The sequence below is a fragment of the Panicum virgatum genome, chromosome 2N (genome assembly GCF_016808335.1).
Source record: "Panicum virgatum strain AP13 chromosome 2N, P.virgatum_v5, whole genome shotgun sequence".
NCBI classification, from domain to species: Eukaryota; Viridiplantae; Streptophyta; class Magnoliopsida; order Poales; family Poaceae; genus Panicum; species Panicum virgatum.
Window position 1 is genome coordinate 28,850,902 of NC_053146.1, and position 23,813 is coordinate 28,874,714.

Consider the following 23,813-nt stretch of genomic DNA (forward strand, 5'->3'; position numbering starts at 1 on the left):
TTAGGTGTACCTGCCAATCACGGTACATGATTTATTTGGTATGTTATCTCTAATTTGTGGAAATTATTTGTCATGCAGATCTAGATTGTTATCCTGAGATCACAAATTTCCAACATTCTCCCACTTGATCGAACGGTTAACAACTTAGGTTCGCTTTAAACTTATGTTCACACTCAGTACAACAGTAAGACCAGACCAATGCGTCGTCAGTAGTATTTAATTCACTACCGGGACTCCATTACCCACAGTTCACTGCAATACCTCGATAGAACGCTTATTACTTATTTGGGAATGATCATGTATCCATAATCAGGTCCAAAACCGTTCACAAATCTCATATTTAATTTCGCGAAAAAATTAAATGGGATGAGTGACAAGTCTTGAATAATATTTGCTAGCATAAACTCAACTTATTTCTTTAACTTTAATAAGTTGATCCTGGGACCTTTCTTTCACAACATAATATTTAATCATCAGTAGTCTAGACATCATCAATAATTATGTTGTTACTCGAATGAATACCACAATCATAGCAGTATCAATTTGCTGTCCATAAACTTAACACCGGAATATAATTCTAAAGCTTGATAACTTAAAACATGCCTTATGCAATCTCAACTTTTCATTATGCCAAGTTTGCTTAGAGCTCTCAATATTATTGCTCTTTTCTGCAAGAATGAAGGACATAATCTAATGTGCACTTTTACATCCATACACTCTTACAGAACTCTTAGATAAATAATTTATAATAAACAAGCATGCTATGATGTCTTGTACATTATCCAATGGACCTCTTTTGGATAATATTAAACACATAAGGATTTCCGGCTTACAAATGCAAAGTCAATCACTTAGAGACTCATGCATAAGCTTCAAAAGATTGAAGCATAAGGAACGTCTTCCTTAACTTTATCTCAACTTTATTCTTAGGGTATTAGACATAATTTGCTAATAGAACAGCATATCTTAATATTTATTCTTATTGTATCACTTTAGACAACTTACATCTCAAGTGATGATCCTAACACTTTCTTGGTCCAATCTTAGTGTACATTGATGCCCAAAACATAAGAGGCTTTCACCAAGATTACTTTAAATTTAATTTAATGATGATAGGAAATCTCACAATATTAGTAGCATATTCTAATCGCCACTTTACTTAGTAGAGCATCATCCACTTAAGTATTAGGATAGTAACTTTTCCACCTTAATCTCAGTACATACCTTTATCCATGAACATTTAATCATGGTAAGCTATAAGCTCAGTATTTTTAATTTTCTTTCGGAATCATGATCATGGCAAGATACTAATTTGATTCCATCACAAATTTATACTAAAGCTCATAGACTCAATTTATGGCCTCCTTTATAGTGACCTTCAAAACGAATGAGGTCATTCTTTTATGCCAACATCAACCGTTATTATATATCACATATTCATGTTGGGATTAATCAACTTATGAGAATCCTCAACAAAATATATGGTAGCTTAAGATGGAGGTTTACTTAACTAATGGCATGAGTTAAATATTATGAGATTCTGCTACTTGAATCATTGATGCGGGGTAACTAAGCCCACATCTCTCCAAATCATCTCTTCCTCCTTTGTGAGCTCCCACTGACTCCCACTAATCTCTGCATTCTTTTAAGAACACAACAGTTGAATCAACTGATCTTTGCATTCCTTTAGAAACACAATAGTTGAGACAATTATAGTGGTAGAAATGGTACCCCTCAGACTTATTAGGATGTCCATAAATGGTAGCTCATCATGACATAAGTTCTTTATCTTTAGTATACCATTGATCAATTTCCTTTACTAATCAAGCTCACACCAGCGATGGCTAGAAATGAACAAGAGCAGCAAAGTTTATGGTCAAATATTTACCAAACAGCGATGGCCAGAAATGATAAATATAAGCCATACTTCAAAAGTCTCGAGCTTCATTGAACTAGTCAAATAGCGATGGCTAAAATGAACTAGAGCAACAAAACTTTGTGAACATGTATCCATTAATCAGCGATGGCCAGAATAAAGAATAAAGTCACACTTAACTTTATTTGAGACAATTGGCTTTATGGAGTAATTCTCCTGTCACAATGGTTTTTTTTAGCGTTCTCCATCATATTCACCCTTTATATGAGCCGATTTTCTAATTCAGCCTTTTGAATATCAATCTTTATGGGCAAATAAAATATGGTGATAACTCTTTATAGTCTTACATCTAATGACTGGAGTATCTCTCATTCTTATGAGACATTACAACTGGAGTATCTGTTATACTTGATAAGACATTCCAATTCTCCCCTTCAAAATGTGATTTAACTAATAATATCACAATTTCGACAAGGTCTCATAAACAACTTATTGAAGCATTACACAATATGCAAGAAATAAATAAAATAATTCCTTGACAAGATAGCAAAATCAACAATGATGATATACTTATTATCTCAAAACTTAACAATTGTTCAGAATCACTTATTACTGAAAACAAATATGGCTAAATATATAAAACTAATGCGAAGCATTTAACATCTTCTTCATCATCATCATCATTAAACTTTGCTCCCCTTGAACTCCCCTAATCTTATGGGTCAGACTTAATGACCTACTGCGAATGCATCTCAATCAATCCACCAAAATTTAGGGAAAACTTTAACTTAAAAGAGCTTATGAGACAACTTTATTATCCTTCCTTTGCACTTGATGAAGTGACTCACATAACTTATATCTTACTGGAGTATCCACATTTTGAGCACGCTTATTATAATTCTCTAGTAGAGAAGCCATAAGATATGACACCAGCAGATCATCAGAGATGAACCTGCCAAGTGCTTTCAACTCAGCAACCATATTGTACATGCTCTTAATGTGTATACTTAGTCCATTGTGCCCATCATAACGTGAGGTAGACAGCTTATTTATGAGGAAGTTGGAATAATTAATTTTATAACATTCCTTAATGGAGTTCATAAACTCCTTAACATTTAGTTCCCTATCATCCTTCCTATAAGGAAATGCTCCCCTTATGGCATCTGAGATCGAATGTTTTATAACTAATTTTGCAAATTCGTTGGATTTTTTACCATTTCTCCAACTTAATTGCTCATTATGATTCTCAGTACTTATAGAAGGATTGACAGGTTTATACTCATAAAGTGTGTAATCAAAGTCCAGAACTCTGAGAACTGCACACACCTCATTATTCCACTTAGGAAAGTTGGTGCCATTAAAAGGGCTCAATGGTACTTAGTAAGTCCTTATAATCCACTGAAAAATCATAAAATTGAAGTCTCAATAATCTTATACAATAAGATGCACATAAAAGCACAAGATTAACCCTACGATGGTCTGATTAAAATCATGCCATAAGTTTCAATTTGCATCACCGATGGGGAAAACAAACGAAACTTATCATTAGCTCATAATTAAAACAACGATGGTCAGAATTAATTACAAGTGTACTCTAATCAAACTTCTCGATGGTTCCATTTGATTAGAGAGCATCTTAATTGTACATGGTGGAAAATATATAATTTTTCAGCTTAAACAATGCGAACTAATGCAATGTTCATCAATAAAGCATAATGGAAACATTAAGGCAAATACACTTATTTTGGAATTTTAAACTCAAATTTAAACAGTGAAATAACACATAAATCATGAAGAGATCAAATTTCACTGTAAATATAAAGCTCATAAACCTCAAACTTTGCTTTATATAATTAGTGCATAAAACATCAATAAATTTAATTGCACTAAAAATGATAAGGCTCATTAATCTATAGATATAAGGCTCATCAATCTATATATTCTTTCTCATTTAACAAGCACATCTGACATTATAAATTAATTGTGCTCAAATAACAAGACTCATTAATAGCCCAAAATAAACTCATTATCAATGATGATTTTCCATAATTATTTTTAAATTGACCTTATAACATCAGAATTATGGAAAATATCACTATTCATAATTGAGAAATATCTATCATAAATAAATTAAGCAATAAACTTATTTGCGAAATCATAAACAATATATAACTCAAATATGAAATAAATACTCATGGGCATTGAGTAAACACAAAGCTGGTAATTTTAAGTGCAAAAGAAATTATATAAAGCCTTTAAGCTCAACCAGCAACATAATCATGTTTAAAACATAAATACAGTAAAGAAAAAAAGCTTTATAACGTAAACCTGGGCTAAAACTCGTAAAACAGGTCCAAAAACTAAAATGTCCCGTCAACTCCCCACATGCGCAGCCCAAATTCGCGCACTCAGCTCGGCTCAGTAGCGCGCGGCCCATTAGGCGCGCCACTGGCCCAGCTTGGCCCGTCCCGCGAACCCTAATATGGAGCACATCTCCGTCGTTCGTTATGATCGGACGGCCGAAAACTGATGCCATTCGATATATAACACCGGAGCCGGTCGGAAAACTCTAACCGGCTCACTCTCTTTTCCCCTCTCCTCAATCAGCAGCCGCCGCAGCTCACTGCCTTGGCTGGCCGCCGGCGCCGCCGCCTCACGCGCATGCGACTGCGCGGGCTCTGCACCGGCGCCCCTTCCACATGGCCGCAGCTACAGGCCGGAATCGCGCGAGGCCCACCCTGCTGCTGCTGGCGCCGAGCAGGCTTGGCCGCAGCGCGTGTGCCGAGCGTCCGCCCGCGTGCCGCCGCTTGCCTCATGTGTGGCATGAGCTCGGGCAGACCTCCGCCTTGGGGCGCGGGCCCTGCAGGTCGCCGCCTCTGGCCTGCGTGGGTGTGCCGGCCCAGAGGCGCCTGACGCACCGTGGCCAAGGCCAGCTGCCACCTCCTGCCGTAGCGACGCGCCTTCTCATGGCGTGTGCCGCCGTTCCCCGGCCGCCGCGGCAACTGATGCGCCAGCCAAGGAACACGGCCGCCATGGCGCCCCATGGGCCCTCTCGCCGGCATGCCGTGTGAGCTAGTCGCACAACATGCCGTCGAGGGGCTCCACTGGGTTCCTCATTTGGCGTGCCGGTGCTTCGCCGGCGACCGCGAGTGGCATATCATGATGCCGCGCGCTGCCATCGACGATGGTAAGCCACTGATGCTCACCTATGGTTTGGGTTCATGAAGTCTGGGGATTTTTTTGCGATCTAAAAATCAACTATTCCCCTTCTTCTTATTGCTTACTGAGGCAGCGAATCTCATGGATTTGGCTTCAATTATGCGGAATTTAACTTATACAGTGAGTTAAATTTTGGAGAGAGAAAAAATTGTAGCCGAAACCCTAGACCCTAACTACATAACTTAATCATCAAATTAAATGAATGTACCTCGGCCTAAACATGAATTGGCATTAACATAATTGTTTAGATCTTAAATCAGGTACTTAGTCCAATCAGATTAAGATTTGCATTTAATCAGGGTCTAATCCGAGTAGGATAAGGCTAATTCCTTCTTAAACATGCTAATTACACGTAGTTAGGCATATTTTAAATTGATTTACACATAAGACTTCTGCGCATAATTAATTGCATATGAACAAGTACTTGAACTTTCATAAACTTATCTGTAGAGATGAACTTTCATAAACTTATCTATAGAGATCTAATGGCACATGTCATGCACACGTTACACATGAACATAAAGATTTGATCTGCATCTTATTAGGCACAACAGATCCAATCTAGGACTAAAGACACGTGAAAACCAATATACATTTAATCTGATCATTTAGTTGTGCGCAAAAAGATCTAATTTGCGCATGGAACTTGTAAAAGCTAATCTGCGGAGTACTAATTCCACATAAACAAGTAACCATCTCACTGATTGCATTTATGAACATAAAACAGATCTAATCTGCTATTAACAGAGGCTTAAAACTTGATGGCTCTGAATTAGGATCATGATAGAACTAAGAAGGCTCTTGATACCGATTGTTAGATTTAATTATCCATGAATAGGATCTTAGCTTAGTCTAACCATGATCACTAATTACTTAATGCAGAATTAATTAGATTAATACTGACCAGAATCTTTGAATCCATGAACGCCTCTGTAGTTGTAGTAGTAGGGCTGATGTAGATGAAGTAGAGTTTAATCTTCACCAATTAGAGAGATTTGGATCTCTTGTTGATGAAGATCTTGATGTCGATGATGACCAGCAACTCCTGTCGGTGCCTGCCACGAAGTAGATGAGGAAGTCGCGCTTCCAGTCCCTCCAGTGCCCTAATTGATTGGTGTTTTGCTAATCACGAGATTAGCTGATTAGGGTTAGAGAGGGTTCCCCTCTACCTCATATTTATATACAGCACTGTGGGACCGGGGCCGACTTATAGATGGAAACGTTAGGTGTACCTGCCAATCACGGTACATGATTTATTTGGTATGTTATCTCTAATTTATGGAAATTATTTGTCATGCAGATCTAGGTTGTTATCCTGAGATCACAAATTTCCAACAAATGCTTCATCCCATACCACCAGAAACGTTCCTTGAGGTCATAATACATCTTCGTGCTGCCCGGATGAATAGAGTAAGCTGTATCATGAGCCTCACTCAAAATCAACATTCTGAGATCCTTCACATCTGGCACACAGATCCGGTTCTTGTACCACAAGGTACCCTGATCATCCTCTCTGAAATGAGGAGCCTTGCCTTTCTTGAGCAACTCACGAATCTCCTGCAGCTTCTCATCTTCCTTCTGATGCTGCCGGATCTCTGCCTCTAGAGTGGGCACTGCCTCGAATGCTGCACTCGAAGTATGATGCAAGAAACCCAGACTCAACTGCTTAAACTCCTCACATAACTCCTGAGGCATCTGGAAAGCAACGGCCATGTTGACATAGCTTCTTATGCTCAGAGCATCTGCCACAACATTGGCCTTACCCGGATGATAGTGAATCTCCAGGTCATAATCCTTGACCAACTCTAACCATCTCCTCTGTCGCATGTTCAGCTCATTCTGCATGAAAATATACTTGAGGCTCTTGTGATCAGTGTAGATATCACACTGCTGCCCATACAAGTAATGCCTCCAAATCTTTAGAGCATGCACAACTGCGGCTAGCTCAAGATCATGAGTGGGATAGTTTAGCTCATGCCGGCGTAACTGTCATGAAGCATAAGCTATCACTCTGCCCTCCTGCATCAGAACACAACCAAGACCATCCTTCGAAGCATCACAATACACCGTGAACCTCTTGCTCTAGTCTGGCAGAGTAAGGACTGGCACCGTAGTCAACCTCTTCTTCAGCTCGTCAAATGCCATCTGACGCTCATCAGTCCATATGAATGATGCATTCTTCTCTAGCAAAGAAGTCAAAGGCTTCGCGGTCTTAGAGAAATTCTCAATGAATCTCCGATAGTATCCTGCTAAGCCCAAGAATGACCGGACTTCCTTCACCGTCTGCGGTGTCTCCCACTCGAGCACATCCTTCACCTTGCTCAGATCAACTGCAATACCTCCCTTGGAGATGATATGACCGAGGAATGGAACCTCGTCAATACAGAACTCGCACTTGCTGAACTTAGCATACAGCTGATGTTCCCTCAATCTCTGCAACACGAGCCTCATATGCTCTTCATGCTCTGCCTCTGTCTTGGAGAAGATCAGAATATCATCAATAAAGATCACCACGAAGACATCTAGATAATCCATGAAAACCATGTTCATCAGATGCATGAAGAAAGCCGGGGCATTAGTCAAGCTGAAGGACATGACCGTGTACTCATATAGCCCATACTTGCAGGTAAATGCCGTCTTCGGAATATCCTCAGGACGGATCCTCAGCTTGAAATAACCCAAACGCAGATCGATCTTCGAGAACACATGAGCACCTTGAAGCAGATCAAAGAGATCCTCAATACGGGGCAGTGGATGCTTGTTCTTGATAGTAACTGCGTTCAGCTCCCGATAATCGACACACATTCTCTTCGAGCCATCCTTCTTATCTACTACCAACAATGGAAAAGCCCAAGGAGAGAAGCTGCGACGGATATAGCCCTTGGCTAGCAACTCATCAATAGTCTTCTTGACTTCCTCATGCTCTATAGGTGCCATGCGGTAGGGCCGCTTTGCAATAGGAGCTGTGCCAGGCAAGAGATCAATAGAAAACTCGATGTCGTGTTCGGGCGCCATACCCGGCAAATCATCCAGAAAGACATCCGGGAATTCAGACACCACGCGAATACCATCCGTGGGTCTAGCCTCCATCTGATGAAGAAATCCTGAGGGCTCTGAAGCACTGACTGTCACCTCTTGGCCATCAGATGCTGACAAGTGAACTGTCCGCTGAGCACAATCAATACGGACTCCCCATCTGGTAAGGGTCTCCATGCCCAAAATCACATCTATCCCCGAGGAATCAATGACGATCAAACCAGTTCGAAACTCTGCCCCCCTTATGACAATACTAATTCTGGAGCATATAGAACATGTGTGTATCTGGCCCCCAGGTGAGGTAACTACCATTGCTGTCCTCATACAAGAAACTGGTATACCATGCTTCTCGGCAAATGACTTGGAAATGAAAGAATGAGTAGCACCGGTATCGAAAAGCACTGTAGCGGGGTGAGAGTTGACCATGAACGTACCAATAACCACGTTAGGAGCCTCAGCCGCTGACTCGGCCGTCACGTGGTTCACCCAACCCTGTGCTGGTGCCCTAGGCTGAGCTGGGCGCCCCTGCTGTCCCGCCTGCGCCTTCCGGGGGCAAGAGTTGGCGTAGTGCCCCGGCTGGCTGCAGTGATAGCACACGCGAGGAGTTGCTGGAGCCTGCTGTCCGGCAGGAGGAGCTGCCTGCCGTGGAGCCTGAGGTGCCGGCGGAGCTGGTAGAGTGGCACGAGCCGGAGGTGCCGGTAATCTCGAGACCTGACCTACCTGCTACTGTCGAGGCGGGTACTGCTATGGCCGCTGCTGGTACTGCTGCTGCTAGTACTGCTGGGGCGGCTGGAGTCGAGGATGGGTGTTGCTGCCGGAAGCAACGGTAGTGATCTTCCTCTTCTTATCCTCCATCTCCAGGTGCTTGCGCTCAGTGTTGAGCGCGCTGTCAACCAGATGGTTGAAGCCGTCGAAGCGGAGGTTGAGCAGCGCGTACAGGATGTAGTCCTCTAGTCCCTCCATGAAGTGCTCCTGCTTGTCGCAAACATCTGCGACCTCGGCAGGGGCGTAGCGAGCGAGCTGAAGGAAACGATCACGATACTTCGTGACCATCATAGTTCCCTGAAGTGAAAAGGATGGATGTATGATGAATGATTAGCTCATGCTTCAGAAAGATAGAACAAGGGGGATACTAGATCAAAAGGAAAATGCTGAAAGACTATATCTGAGTTTACCTGCTTAAGTGCAAGGAACTCCTTCTTGTTTGTCTTCATAACGCCCGCGGGGACGTTGTGGCTGCGGAACTGCTCCCGGAACTGGATCCAAGTGAAAGCCTCGCGATCCTAAACTGGGTGGGACTCCAACTAGTCCAAAGCTGCCCCTCGCAGCTATCCTGCTGCGTACAAGACACGCTCCCGATCATCGCACTGGGCGATGTCCAACTGACGCTCCACTGCACGAAGCCAGTCGTCCGCATGGAGTGGGTCAGACGTGTGGGAAAACATCGGCGGGTGACCCCTCATAAACTCTGCACGCCTGTCGCAGGGCTGCTGTGGTGGAGGCGGAGGCGGCGGCTGAGCGTGGACCTGCTGCAGTGCCTGAACAGTGTTGTTCAGGGTAGCCATCATCTGCATCTGGAGCTGGAAGAACTGCTCCGGAGTCAAGGGTGGAGGCATCGGCATCCCGGTACCCTGGTTGTTCTGCCCCTGCTGCTGGTCAGAACCACGCCTGGTGCTCACCATCTGATTTGAACGAAAGATTTCATGAGCGGAGATATTGCATAAATAAATTCAGATGGATACGATAACGGTCTGCGAGAAAGACTTAGGCATGATAAAGTAGACATGATAGAGTGGACGGTTTTACCCCCAACGATCTAACTCATTTTATTAATTAATTAACTTTAACTTAAAATTGATTTTCATTAAACAAATTTAACTACTAAACTATGCAATCAACCAAAAATCCAAATCAAACATTTGCATAATAACAAGCATACAATTTCACAACTTAGCCGAGTTTAACTCACGACTCGACTAACACAACGCGTCGCAGAACGTGCTATCGTATTATTATAAACGGGTCATCTAGCTTATACCTATGATGGTCAAAACGATTTTCTTTAGGCCAGAATCTACGGAAACTATTCTATAGAGAGAAATCAAGGCAAGACGAGTAAAAAAAATCTCATAATTCAAGGGGTATAATAGCAAAATAGTTTCAGCAGACAAGGATTAGAGAGAAGAAGACCTAAAACTCGACCAGTTCTATCTAGGCTTTCGTCCTACAGTCGATACGGCTCTGATACCACTCTGTAACACCCGGTTTACAAAAGGACACAAACCGAGCAATCATATATGTGCCAGGATCAAGTCACACGTATATACAACAGAATGAACAGTATATCACAGCACATATCACGTAAAAAGATATAATAAAGCGAGTACAAATGTTATTTATTACAATACTGACAAAATGTCTGATACAGAGTATGCAGAAGCGTAAAAACATATACAAGAAGCTCTCGGAAGCAGGGCGCCACAGGGACGTCGACTGGGAGACGAACGCCTAGAAGTCCTCGTACTCCTGGTAGCTCCGGATGAACTCCCTCGCGTCGGCAGGAACTGAGCAGCAGTAGAGTATCCCCAAGAGGAAAAAGAGTAGAGTAGGCAAGAGTGAGTACACAACTTGTACTCAACAAGTATAACACAAACTATGAGGCTCTAAGGTTGGCTGACTCAACTGCATTAGCTTTTAATCTTGGCAAAATTTTATTAAAGCTATTTACTACAAGTTGATGAATTACCATAAACCCAGTTACATAGTAATTAATCAAGATTAATTATGAACTACTGAGAACCAAACCAAACCAACCACCCGGAGAAACCCTCCTAACCAAAGGAAGATAACCCCACTAATCAAAAGAAGGATCTGGGCCGCTCATGACCGTGAGCACGGCTAGTATACCAGTTTTACACTCTGCAGAGGTTGCACATCTTTACCCACAAGTCGTGAGCTACGCTAGTTGTTCATCACACTTCCTTAGGTGAGATGGCTAGCAAGCACACTACGAGGCCTTTACAAAGAATATCGTTGGTAAGGAATAACCGCGAGGGTTGGATCGGCGACTATGGAGCAGGTCTAGTGGGCGTCAAGAATACCACAGACGAGGCCACTCAGTACGAGGGCCATAGAAGCTTACCACCCTTGCCCCGCAGGTAAGTTACTCCATACCAAAAAGACCTAATTATTACGCCAAGACCGTCCCATTCCAGTCTTGTGGTAGCATTGTTGTCCCAGGTTGTCGCTCTATGAACCGGTCCTTATGGAGAGTGGCCAACCCAGCAGTAAGCACCGTGCTGGCCCCCTAAACCATGTTTCTAACAAAAACCAATTTAACGAGACGTGAACCCCTCAAATGGGCCACTCTCAGAATTAAGTTGCATATACCATTAATCAAATTAATTAAAAAGGACCAAGTGTGTTATAGCGCGGCACCTAGCACAACTAACCAAAATGCAACCCAAAGGATATATATAAAGGATATAAAGTGGCTAGGAAAGTCCTTATAGGCATACAATATTAAAATGAAGTATGAAATTGTATTTAAAGTGATAGGTGGTGTTCATGTTATACTTGCCTTCCCCAAACTGCTCAAACTGCTCAGAAGATGGCTACTCCGGGTACTGGTACTGGGGCTCCTCAGATGGATCAACGTCTACTCACGAACACATGGCCAAAAACAATACACAACATAAACATACATGCAAACAATAGCAAAAACTAAGAAACAGTACAACAATACATGAAAACAGCAAACAAAACTATGCTAGAACTATTCTACGCGTTACAAACAGCAGCCATGAAACCGCTGGTTGATTCTCAAGAAACCGAGGGACTTAAACGCAAAAACAGCAGCGCTGACCGTTATCTAACTGGTTTGACTCCGGGCCTGGGTTAACTCGGCCCGTCCGATCTGGATCCTGCGGCCAAGATGGCTTGGGCGCGTGGGGCGGCGGCGCTGCGCAGGGGCTCGTCGGACATGGCCAAAATTGGCCGTCCGGGGGTCAAAACGGCCGGGCTCTTGGTCTAGGATGGACTACGCACCATGCGTTGTCCACCTAGGGCCTTTGCGGGCGTCGGGGAGGTCCGTGGCGGCGCTAGCAGCTGCGGCGGCGGGTGTGCGCGACGGGACATCGCCGTCGTGCGATGTTCCAAGGGTTCTAGGGGCTACGGGCCACTATAACTAGCGTATAAGGTCAAGGAAGGCCTGGGGATTCTCACCGAGGCTTGGACACAGCCGAAACTGCAACGCAGGTGGTTGGCGTCGACGGCGGGCGGCGGCGCACGACGAATCTCGGCGGCGTGGTCGATGCACGGCGTCTCCGGGCCTGCTGATCCGTCGAAGAAGTCCTGGTGGGGCCTGTGGAGGTGTGCAGGGGGTTAGGGTGACCTGAACAACACCGGTGGCGAGGAAATCGCGGCGGCGGAGGTGCTCACCGGCGGCGGGTTTCGGGTCCGATTCTGGCGTCACGTGGGCTACAGTCGAGGGAGGATGCTTCGGTGAGACTCCAGGCGGCGAGGCGGTGCAGCGGAGCGGTGTGGCCGCGGCGGCGCGGGGCTCTGCTCCGGGCGGAGCAATGTGGAGGCGGCGGCTAGGGTTTGCGCGGCGCTAGTGTGGGGGATAAGGGCGCAGAGTGCCGCAAGGGCCACTTTAAGGAGGCCCGGGCATCTTGGGCGGGCGTGCCCCGGAAGGAAGGCCGGCGAGAAATCCGGCCGAATTCCGTTACGCGGGCGAGGATCACGGGAGGAGGATGGCGAAGCTGACCATTGCGGTCGAGCTGTCAGCGGCGGGGCGACACGCTCGCGGGCTGAGCGTACTGGGCAGAGCGCGGGGTGGGAAGGTAGGAGGGGTCGGGCTTGGCCCGGTGGAAGGAAAGTGGGCCGGGGAGTCGCTGGGCCCGTGGGGAAGGGAAGAAAAGGAGGTGGCGGGCTGGGCCGCTTCGGGTTTTGGGCTGGATGCTGGGTTTGGTTGGGTTTGGTTGGGCTGGGTTGAGTTCGTTTTCCTTCTCTTTTCTATTTCCTATTTCCTTTCAAACTCAACTCAAACTATTTGAATTCAGATGAAATTTGAATTCAAACCCCTATAGAATCAAGCAAAATAAAACATGCACCAGCATGAATGCAACAATGAGTTTAACCTAGAAAAATTTTAATTACTTGTGAGAGAAAATTAATTTAAATGCAAGTCTAAGCATATTAAATCCTAGAAAATTAAATAAAGCCAATTAAATTTCTTATTAAATGTTGAAATTTAAATTAGGGTGTTACAATGACCCGCTATTCATACTGAGTTTGTTCTTGGTTATCTTGCTATGTTCTTAGCATGCTTAGCCTTGATCTGTGCTTTATCAAGTTATACTAGTTGCTTGCTTAGACCAGATGATCTGGGTATGAATATCGGTTCTTTGTGCTTTCGGGCTTACCTTACGTTCGGGTATCATGTAAGAGTTCATGCAAAGATGAAACGAGACTGGATGTTCTCCAGTGCGGGTCATTCTCCCCGATGTCCCTAATTTCCCGGCACCCGCAGCACTAAGTATGTGGCTAACATAACTTATCTGCTAACATGAATAGTATACTAGGATCTATGCCTATGCTCCCACTAACCTTAGGTGTGCTTGTTTATTCTTTATTCATGAGAGTTGGCTGTTCTGTGTGTGTCACATTACCCCTGATTATCCTTTATTTATCACTTACCCCTATATAATCAGCAGTATGCACCTTATTTCATAAACTCATGGTTATGTAACTAGTAAATATCTTTACACAACCTCGCCATCCCTTGGGAAAATATAAATAATGATACCCTGAATACTTCTGGGTGAAATGCTACAATTGTATATTCATGTGCTTGCGGATCTTTCTGTAAACGTTAAGACATACCAATCTAGCATTTATAGCGCCGTTGCCTGGGACAAGCTTAACAACCCCGTTCCTAGTGATTGTGCTAAGAAATGCCAACAGTAGTGGGTCATTTTCTGCTGCAACCTTGGCTAAGACATCTACTTGCTTGTTCTACAACCTGGGGAAGCTCCGGATGTTGAAACCCATAAAGTATTTTTCCATGCTTCGGACTGCTACCAGATACTTCGCGAGCTCAGGCTTGAGCACTTGGTAGGTTTTGCAGATGTGGTTCGTGATGAGCTCTGAGTCGGATCTGATGGACAGCCTCCTTGACAAAATAGCTCGAGCCTTGCGAAGACCTAGAAGCAGGCATTCCTACTCGGCCATGTTGTTTGTGCATCCTACGAAGTCGAGCCTGGCTGCGTATTTGAATTTGGTGCCTGAAGGTGCTGTGAGAACTACCGAAGCCCCAGAGCCGTTTTTGCAATATGCTCCATCACATTCCAATTACCATATGGCTTCAATCATCGGAGGATCATGCGAGGGTGTTGGTGGTGTCCAGTCGGCAACAAAGTCTGCGAGGACCTGGGACTTGATGGCACTTCGCGGGACGAAGTCGATGGTGTGTGCTGCCAATTGAGTTGCCCATTTTCCAATTCTTCTGGAGGCCTCCCTATTCTCAAACATGTCCTGAAGAGGATAAGAGGTTGAGACTTTGATCTTGAAGCTCTGAAAATAATGCCATAGTTTCCAGGTCGCCATCACTACTGCATATGCCATCTTCTCCATCTCCGAGTACAATATCTTCGATCCGCTAAGGGCTTCGGATACGAAGTAAATTAGGAGCTGCTTCGTGTCCCCTCGGCCATCCTTTCTTCCACCAGTGCTACACTCACCGCAGAGCTCGATGTTGCGATGTATAGAAATAGCTCTGCCTCCGACGAAGGGCTTGTCATTAATGCGAGGTTCTCTAGATATTTCTTGAAGTCTTCGAAAGCCTTATCATGTTCCAGTCCCCACTGGAAATTTTCAGAGCCCTTGAGTACGTTAAAGATGGGGAGCGACTACTCTGCTGATCGTGAGATAAATCTGTTCAGCGAAGCCAGCCTGCATGTCAACTTCTGGACCCCCCCTCTTCGTCATTTGCGGCTACATTCTTCTTATGGCTTCAATTTTTACAAGGTTAGCCTTGATGCTCCTTTCTGTGATCATGAATCCCAGCACCTTCCCTCGCCTTACGCTGAAGACACATTTCTCCGGGTTCAGTTTGAGTCCATGTTTCCGCAGGTTGGCGAAGGTCTCGCGGAGGTCCGAGATGTGATCTTCACGCTTTTTAATCCACACGACAACGTCATCGACGTATGCTGAAATGTTTCTGTCTAGCTGAGTCCCAAGAACTACCCCGATGGTTATGTTAAAAGTGCATCCCGCGGTGCGAAGCCCCTCAGGCATTCTGATGTAACAATATGGGCCGAAGGGTGTTGTGAAACTGGTCTTCTCTTCATCAGTTTTTTTCATAAAGATCTGGTAGTAACCCAAAAAGCAATCCAGCATGCTCAACATCTCCGAACCTACTGCTGCATCCACCAGAGTGTCAATGCGAGGTAGGAGGTATTCATCCTTCGGGCAGAACTTGTTGAGGGTCGTGAAGTTGATGCGCATCCTCCAACTGCCATTTTTCTTCGAAACCATGACCACATTAGCCAGCCAATCGGGGTATTGTACTTCGCAAATGACACCTGCATCGAGTAGTGTAACACCCGGTTTATAAAAGGACATAAACCGAGCAATCATATACGTGCCAGGATCAAGTCACACGTATATACAATAGAATGAACAGTATATCATAGCACATATCACAGTAAAAAGACATATTAAAGCGAATACGAATGTTATTTATTACATTAATGACAAAAATGTCTGATACAGCGGAAGCGAAGTACAAAATACGATAAAAGCTCTCCGAAGCTGAAGCAGGGCGCCACAGGGACGTCGACTGGGAGACGAACACCTAGAAGTCCTCGTAGTCCTGGTAGCGCTGGACGAACTCCCTCGTGTCGGCAGGAACTGAGCAGCAGTAGCGTAGCCAAGAGGAAAAAGTAGAGAAGAGGCAAGAGTGAGTACACAACTTGTACTCAACAAGTATAACACAAACTATGAGGCTCTAAGGTTGGCTGACTCAACTGCATTAGCTTTTAAGTGTTGGCAAAATTTTATTAAAGCTATTTACTACGAGTTGATGAATTACCATTAACCCAATTGCATAGTAATTAATCAGAATTAATTATGTAACTACTGAGAACCAAACCAAAACCAAGCCACCAAGGTAACCCCGAGAAGCACCTCCCTCGTCGGAAGGAGATAACTTCACTAATCAAAAGGAGGATCTGGGCCGCTCATAATCGTGAGCACGGCTAGTATACCAGTTTTACACTCTGCAGAGGTTGCACATCTTTACCCACAAGCCGTGAGCTACGCCAATTGTTCATCACACTTCCTTAGGTGAGATGACTAGCGACTCACTACGAGGCCTTTACAAAGAAACTCGTTGGTAGGGAGTAACCGCGAGGGTGGATCAGCGACTATGGAGCAGGTCTAGTGGGCGTCAAGACACGAAGCACAGACGAGGCCACTCAGCACGAGGGCCATAGAAGCTTACCGCCCCTGCCCCGCAGGTAAGTTACTCCAAACCAAAAAGATCTAATTATTACGCCAAGTCTATCCCATTCTAGCCTTGTGGTAGCGCTATTGTCCCAGGTTGTCGCTCTATGAACCGGTCCTTATGGAGAGTGGCCAACCAAGCACTAAGCACCGTGCTGGCCCCCTAAACCATGTTTCTACAAAAACCATATTTTAACGAGACGTGAGCCACTCAAGCACGAAGCACAGAGGGCCACTCTCAGAATTAAGTTCAAGTAAACCATTAATCAAATTAATTAAAAAGGACCAGAGTATGTTATAGCGCAGCAACCTAGCACAACTAACCAAAATGCAACCCAAAGGTATATATAAAGGATATAAAGTGGCTAGGAAAGTCCTTATAGGCATACAGTATTAAAATGCAGTATGAATTTGTAATTAAAGTGACAGGTGGTTCATGTTATACTTGCCTTCCTCGTACTGCTCCTGCTGCTGCTCAAAGTGCTCGAAAGACGGCTGCTCCTGGTACTGGTACTGGGGCTCCTCAGATGGATCAACGTCTACTCACGAACACATGGCCAAAACAATGCACAATAATAAGCATACGAGCAAACTCTAACAAAAACTAAGAAACAGTACATCAATACATAAAAACAGCACACTAAACTAGTCTAAAACTATTCTACGCGTTACAAAGATCGCGTGGATATAAAGAACGCTAAAAACGGAGCTAAAATGCGTAAACTAGGCCTAAAACAAGATTCAGGGGCTTATTTGTAATAAAAACAGGGTTCCAGGGACTTTTCTGCTAAAATCGAGGGTCTAAACGTAAATAAACATTAATCCCAGGGTCTAACTCGCAAATCTACCAGAGCAGGACGGCGGGTTCTATTTTAAAGAAGCTCAGGGTCTAAAACATAAAAGGAAGGGCAGATTTGGAATTATTTTTCAACTGAGATGGACTGCGGGTTAAATAAAGAAAAACTGAGGGCCTCTTTAACAAAAGTAACACGCGAAGGGGTATCTTCTAATCTTGGCCGCCGGTTTTGGATCTGACGGCTCGGATCTGGGCTGGATTTGTTCTAATCGCGTCCGTTGGGCTCTAATCGAGCGGCTCAGGGTGAAAGGGGCAACGGCGGCGGCGCGGGTCGCCGGAAACAGAGCAACCGCGGCGGCGCTCGGCTCGGGCTCGCCGGAGTGCTGCGATTCTGGGGTTCCCGGGCTCGATTTCGACGCAGCTTCGGCCTAGGAGCATCTCCAGGGTATGAGTAGTCCTCCTGGACACTCATGGGAGGGAATTGGGGCGCGGGACGGGGTGCTCGACGGCGAGGGAGTATCTGGGCGGCGCACCTCGCCGGCGTGCGGTGTCCTACGGGCTCTATGGGCTACGGCCTAGTCCATTCTAGCGCAAAACGACCAGGGGGCGAGCTGGTGCTTACCTAGGGCGCGGGGCGGTCGAGATCGCAGCGCAGACGTGACGACGGCGAGGACCGGTGGCGGCACTAGGCGGAACTCGGTGACGAGGTCGGCGCAGGGGCTCTCCGGGCTCCTGGGTGGCACGACTTGACCCAAGGCGGCCCTGCGGGAAGGATACGGGGGTCAGGGGGGCTCCGGGGTCACCAGGCGGCGAGGAAATGCAGTGGCGGAGGAGTTTACCGGTGGCGTGGGGGCTCTGCTCCGAGCGGAGGCGAGGCGGGGCGATGCGCTAGGGTTGCGGGCGGCGCGAGGAGTGGATGGGGTGCAGGGTGGGTTGCGGCGCTAGTTAAATGGAGGAGCCGGGGATCGCGGGCTCGGTTGGGGAAGGGAATCCCCGGGGGTTTCGCCGGAGATCTCGGCGGGCTGTCCCGCGGGGAAGACGACCCTGCCAGGTGGGCCCGGCGGGTCAGCGAGACGGGGAGAGGGTCGCGGACGAGTGCGGGGTCGCGGCAGCGGGTGCTGACGTGAGGGCCCGGGGCGCAGCGGGCGAAGCGAGCGCGCGTGCGGGGTGGCTTGCGAGCATGGGGCTGGCCTGTGGGACCGCGTGGGGGGGCGCTGGCTGACAGTGCGGTGCGCGGGGCGCTGGGAGTGCTGCTGACAAGCGGGGTCCACAAGGCAGAGGGTGGGGGCGTGCGCGGGCCATGCTGGCTCGCTGGCTGCCGTGTGGTCTGCTGGGCCGGGTGAGCGGGATGGGCCACGGGAAAGAGAGTGTTCGGGCTGGGTTTGGAGCTGAGAAAAGTGGGCCGCGGGATAGAGTTGGACTGGGCTGAGGTGGGTTTGGGTCCGGGTTAGTTTTCTATTTTCCTTTCTCTTTTCTATTTCTACTTCAAACAAAGTTTGAATTCAAATCAAAATTTGAATTCAAACCACACTCAAATAATTAAAACTATGCACCAGCATGAATGCAACACCAAAATTTAAACATATGGTAAAATTTTAATTACTTAAGCAACAAAATTGAATTAAATGCCATACTAAACACAATAAACCTTAGAAAATTAAGTAAAACCAATTAAATTTATTAATAAATGCTGAAATTTAAATTAGGGTGTTACAAGTAGCTTCTGAACCTCGCCTTGGGCAGCTTTCTTTCTGTCCTCGGACATTGTCCAAAGGCATTGCTTTCTGGGCTTGACCTTTGGGTCCACCCGCAAGGAATGCTCCATGATTTCTCGGCTAACACCTCGCATGTCCGAAGATGATCATGCGAAGACATCCTGATTATTCCGCAAGAACTGGATTAATCTGACTTCCTCGGCTTCGTCGAGCCCCTTGCCGATGGTTACTGTGCGGTCAAGGACATCTTCGCAAGCGGCACTTTCTTCGTGTGTTCGCCAGGCATGACCCCTTCCGGCTTGTATGCTTGGTTAAGCTTGGAAAACTCCGGCTCATTATCTTCTTCTTCTGCATTCACAACTTCGATTGCATGGACGTTCTTTGTTTCACATATTGCATTATCTTCGCACCTTCGGGCTTCCACCTAATTGCCGAGGATCGTGATGACCCCTCCGACAATTGGCATCTTCATGCAGAGATATGCCTGGTGAATGACTGCCGCAAACTTGATGATAGTGTTTGTGGCCAAAGATGGCATTGTACAGGTAGTTGATGTCAACCACGACGAAGGTTATGAGCTTTGTCCTTTGGGTGTTCCCTTCGCCGAAGGTCACTTTTAGTTCGATTTTGCCGAGGGTCTCGATTTTGTTTCCACCGAAGCTAATGAGGGTGTACTCGAACTTGTGCAGGCTTTGCTTCATCAACCCCATCTTGATGAAGCACTGCCAGGTTATGATGTCTGTGAAGCTGCCATTGTCAACGAGGATGCGACCTAGGTCGTTTCCTGCAAAGTGCATGGAGTTTTTGCCAATATTAGCACGAATGACGAGGGGGTCGTTGTGTGGATAGTGCTGAAGCCGGAGGTCAGCTTTGGAGAAAGTGATTGGAACATGGGACCAAGGGGTGCGGAAGTGTTTTCCTTCCCACACATGTGAGACTGTGCGGAGGTATTCTTTCCTCTGCCTCTTTGCCTCGTGTACAGGCTCATTTGATCCAGCGGAGATGGCGTTAATGACATTTACCATGCCTCTGGCGGGATCGTTGGCTCTTTCTGGGACTTGGCCTAGCTCTAGCTTCAGCGGTGGGGGAAGGTAGGTGGGGGTTTGTGCTGTAGGTGGTTGCTGCCAAGCTTGTTGTGGCGCCGAAGGGGTAGGGGTTTGTGGGAGTTGGGGTGCCGAAGGGGCTGGCAGGGCTGGAGTTGTGTGTGTGGGTTTGTATTGGAAGGTTGGGAAAGATGGAGAGAGTGTAGGGTACGCCAAAGTCCAATGAGGATGATACAAAGGTTGCAACTGGTTGGGTGGGGGCAAGCTTCACGGCTGGTTGTTTCGGGTGGTGTAATTAACGGGCTTCGGCAACTGGGCTTTGGTGCTTCGGTCAAATTCCACTTTCTTCTCCTGGACAAGGGGGCATTCACTTGTCCAATGCCTCTTGTCCTTTCCATGGATGCAGCAGTATGGAATTTTCTACCTTCGACCGGTGTTGCATCCGCGGCCACAGTTGGCGTTGCTTCGGTCGCTCCTCTCTCCTCTATTGTTTTGAGGCCGGGAGTCGTGTGCTTCGTCGTCGGAGACCGTATTCACGGCCTTCGGGGTCTTTGCTTGCTCGGCTTTGTGTGGTCTCGCTCGATCGCGGTTATGCGCCTGCTGCTCGTTCTTCTCTTCGAGTCTTACCGCTTACCCTTGTCCGAGATGCAATATTCTTGCATTATCTCAAAGAGCATGTCGATCATCTTTGGTTTGCAGCGCTCAAGGTACTCTCTGCACGGATCGAGGCTTAGTCCCGCAACTGCGGCGTCGATGATGGTTTTCTTTGCAACATCCGGAGCCCTTACACGAAGCCTGACGAGGCGGTGTAGGTACTCTTGTAAGGTGAAGCCTCCTTGCTTCAGATTATGGAAGTCGCATGAATTGATTTCATCAGGCTTCGGCCGAAACGCAAAGGTCAGCTCTGCCCACAGCTGGTCCCAAGCACGGATGTGCCCGTTTGGAAGGTTCAGGTACTAGTGTTGTGCGAGGCCTCTTAGGGAGAGAACGAGGGCTTTCACTTTGAAGGCGGTGCTGAAACACCCGGTTTATAAAAGGACATAAACCGAGCAATCATATACGTGCCAGGATCAAGTCACATGTATATACAATAGAATGAACAGTATATCATAGCACATATCACGTAAAAAGATATAAATAAAGCGAATACGAATGTTATTTATTACATTAGTGACAAAAGTCTGGTACAGAGTATGCGGAAGCGTAAAAACATATACGAAGTCTCTCGGAAGCAGGGCAGGGCGCCACAGGGACGTCGACTGGGAGACGAACGCCTAGAAGTCCTCGTAGTCCTGGTAGCACTGAGCGAACTCCCTCGCGTTCCGGCCTTGGATTGGGTCTAGGCGCCTCTATAGCTAGCGCAAAAAGGAGGCATGAGGCTCTGGAGTGCTCACCGAGCTCGGATTCGAAGGAGATGGCCGGGTGAAGTCGATGGCAATGCTGACCAGCGGCGGAGCAGGGGCAGTGATCACAGGCGGGGTTCAGTGGCAGTTCTCCGGGCGCATGGACTCCGCGGGTCGGCTAGTGGTGCTCCTGCGATGGTGCCACGTGGTCAAGGAGGTCCGAGAGTGGCCAGCGGCGAGGAAAAAATCGGCGGCGCAGAGACTCACCGGAGTTGATGTCCAGAGCGATTCCAGCGATGGCGTGGTGCGAGGCCAGGGAAAAATGCTCGGAGAGCCTCCTGGGCTAGAGGCGGAGCTTTTGCGGGGGTTAGCCGAGATTGGGAGGCGGTGGGTCGGCGTCTCCACGACGGCGCGTTGAGCTCTGCGCGGCGGAGCTGTGTGGCGCGGCGAGTTAGGGTTGGTGGCGGAGGCTGCGGAATGGGGAGGTGCAGGAGGTGCCACGGGCGTGTTTAAAGGGAGGAGCCGGGGATCGCGGGCGCGGTTGGGGAAGGGAATCACCGGTGGTTTCGCCGGAGATCTCGGCGGGCCGTCCCGCGGGGAAGACGACCCTGCTAGGCGGGCCCGGCAGGTCAGTGAGACGGGGAGAGGGTCGCGGGCGAGCGCGCTGTCGCGGCAGCAGGCGCTGACGTGCGCGCCCGGGGCGCAGTGGGCGAAGCGAGCGCATGCGGTGTGGCATGCACTCCGCGCGGAGAAGGGCTGGCAGGTGGGCCAGGGGCGGTCGGTGGGAGCGGGCGCGAGCCGGGCTGGAGCGAGCAGCGAAGCGAGCTGGGCCGCGGCGCTGGACCGGGCGAGTTGCTGGGCCGAGGTGGGGAGTGGGCTGCGGTGCGCTGGGCTACTGGCTGCATCTCGCTGGGCCACGGCGGCGTTCTGGGCCGAACTAGGGAAGGAGTGAACGGGCCACAAGTGGGAAAAAGAAGCAGGCCGGGCTGGGTTTTTTTGGGGATTGGGTTGGGTTGCCATTTGGGTTTTAGGCTGGCTGGGTTGGGTTTGGTTTTTTTTTCTAGTTTCTTTTCCTTTTTTTTACTTCTATTTCTAACAACTCAAACATATTTGAATTCAAATAATTCAAATTTGAATTCAACTCTATCACTCAAACAAAGAGAACAATGCACCAGCATGAATGCAACAACAAATTTTAAACTTAGCCAAATTTTAATTACTTGTGAGATAAAATTAATTTAAATGCAAGTCTAAGCATATAAAACCTTAGCAAATTAAATAAAGACAATTAAATTTATTATTAAATACTGAAATTTGAATTAGGGTGTTACAAATCCTACCCCCTTACAGGAATCTCGTCCCAAGATTCTAGGCTGGCTAGCAAAGAGATCAGGATATGTCTTCATCAACTCCTCTTCCTTCTTCTATCAAGTCCTCCGAAAAGACATCCGGGAATCCAGCCGCCACACGAATACCATCCGTGGGTCTAGCCTCTATCTGATGAAGAAAACCAGAAGGCTCTGTAGCACTGACTGTCACCTCTTGGCCATTAGATGCTAACAAGTGAACTGACCGCTGAGCACAATCAATTCTGACTCCCCACTTGGCAAGAGTATCCATTCCCAGAATCACATCAATACCCTTGGTGTCTATCACCATCACATTTGTACTGAACTTTGCTCTCCCTATGGAAACACTGACTCTGGGGCAGGAGATATGAGACCTCAATTGTCCTCCAGGTGAAGATACTAACATGCACTTCTTTAAAGTGTTAGTACGAATACCATGACGCTCGACAAAAGACTGTGCAATAAAGGAATGCGTAGCACCAGTATCGAATAGCATCGTAGCTGGATATGAGTTGACCATGGACGTACCAATAACCACGTTCGGAGACTCGGCCGCTGACTCGGCCGTCACATGGTTCACCTTCCCCTGTCGTGGCGCTCTGGGTTGGGCTGGGCGCCCCTGTTGTCCTGCCTGCCGTGGAGCCGGTGAAAGGTGCTTCTGTGGACAACTTTTAGCATAATGACCTTTTTGTCCGCATTTGTAGCACTTGCGGTGGAGGTGAATGGCACTACTTGGTTGACCTCCCTGCGAACTTAACATCACATCTTACATTACTTCTGCTGCTTGCCTTTTGGGCTCCTTGCGGCCACGTGGCTAAATCCCCTTCATAGTGATAGCCAACCCATCAACATAATCATAGAGTGCTTGGTTCTTGACCTGTGTATCTCTAAAGCACTCATGATCCTTTCTCTTCTGGATGGTCAGTAG

General features: G+C 47.0%; 1 protein-coding gene across 1 annotated transcript; it reads right to left on the minus strand.

Annotated features, from left to right (window-relative positions):
- Positions 1 to 15,127: 15,127 nt before the first annotated feature.
- Positions 15,128 to 20,175, minus strand: LOC120662520. Its single transcript, XM_039941653.1, has 3 exons — positions 19,694 to 20,175; positions 18,058 to 18,197; positions 15,128 to 15,717 (listed from the first exon to the last, which is right to left on the minus strand). Exons 1-3 carry the CDS (start codon positions 20,173 to 20,175, stop codon positions 15,128 to 15,130), a joined length of 1,212 nt encoding a protein of 403 aa, XP_039797587.1.
- Between the last annotated feature and the right edge of the window lie 3,638 nt (positions 20,176 to 23,813).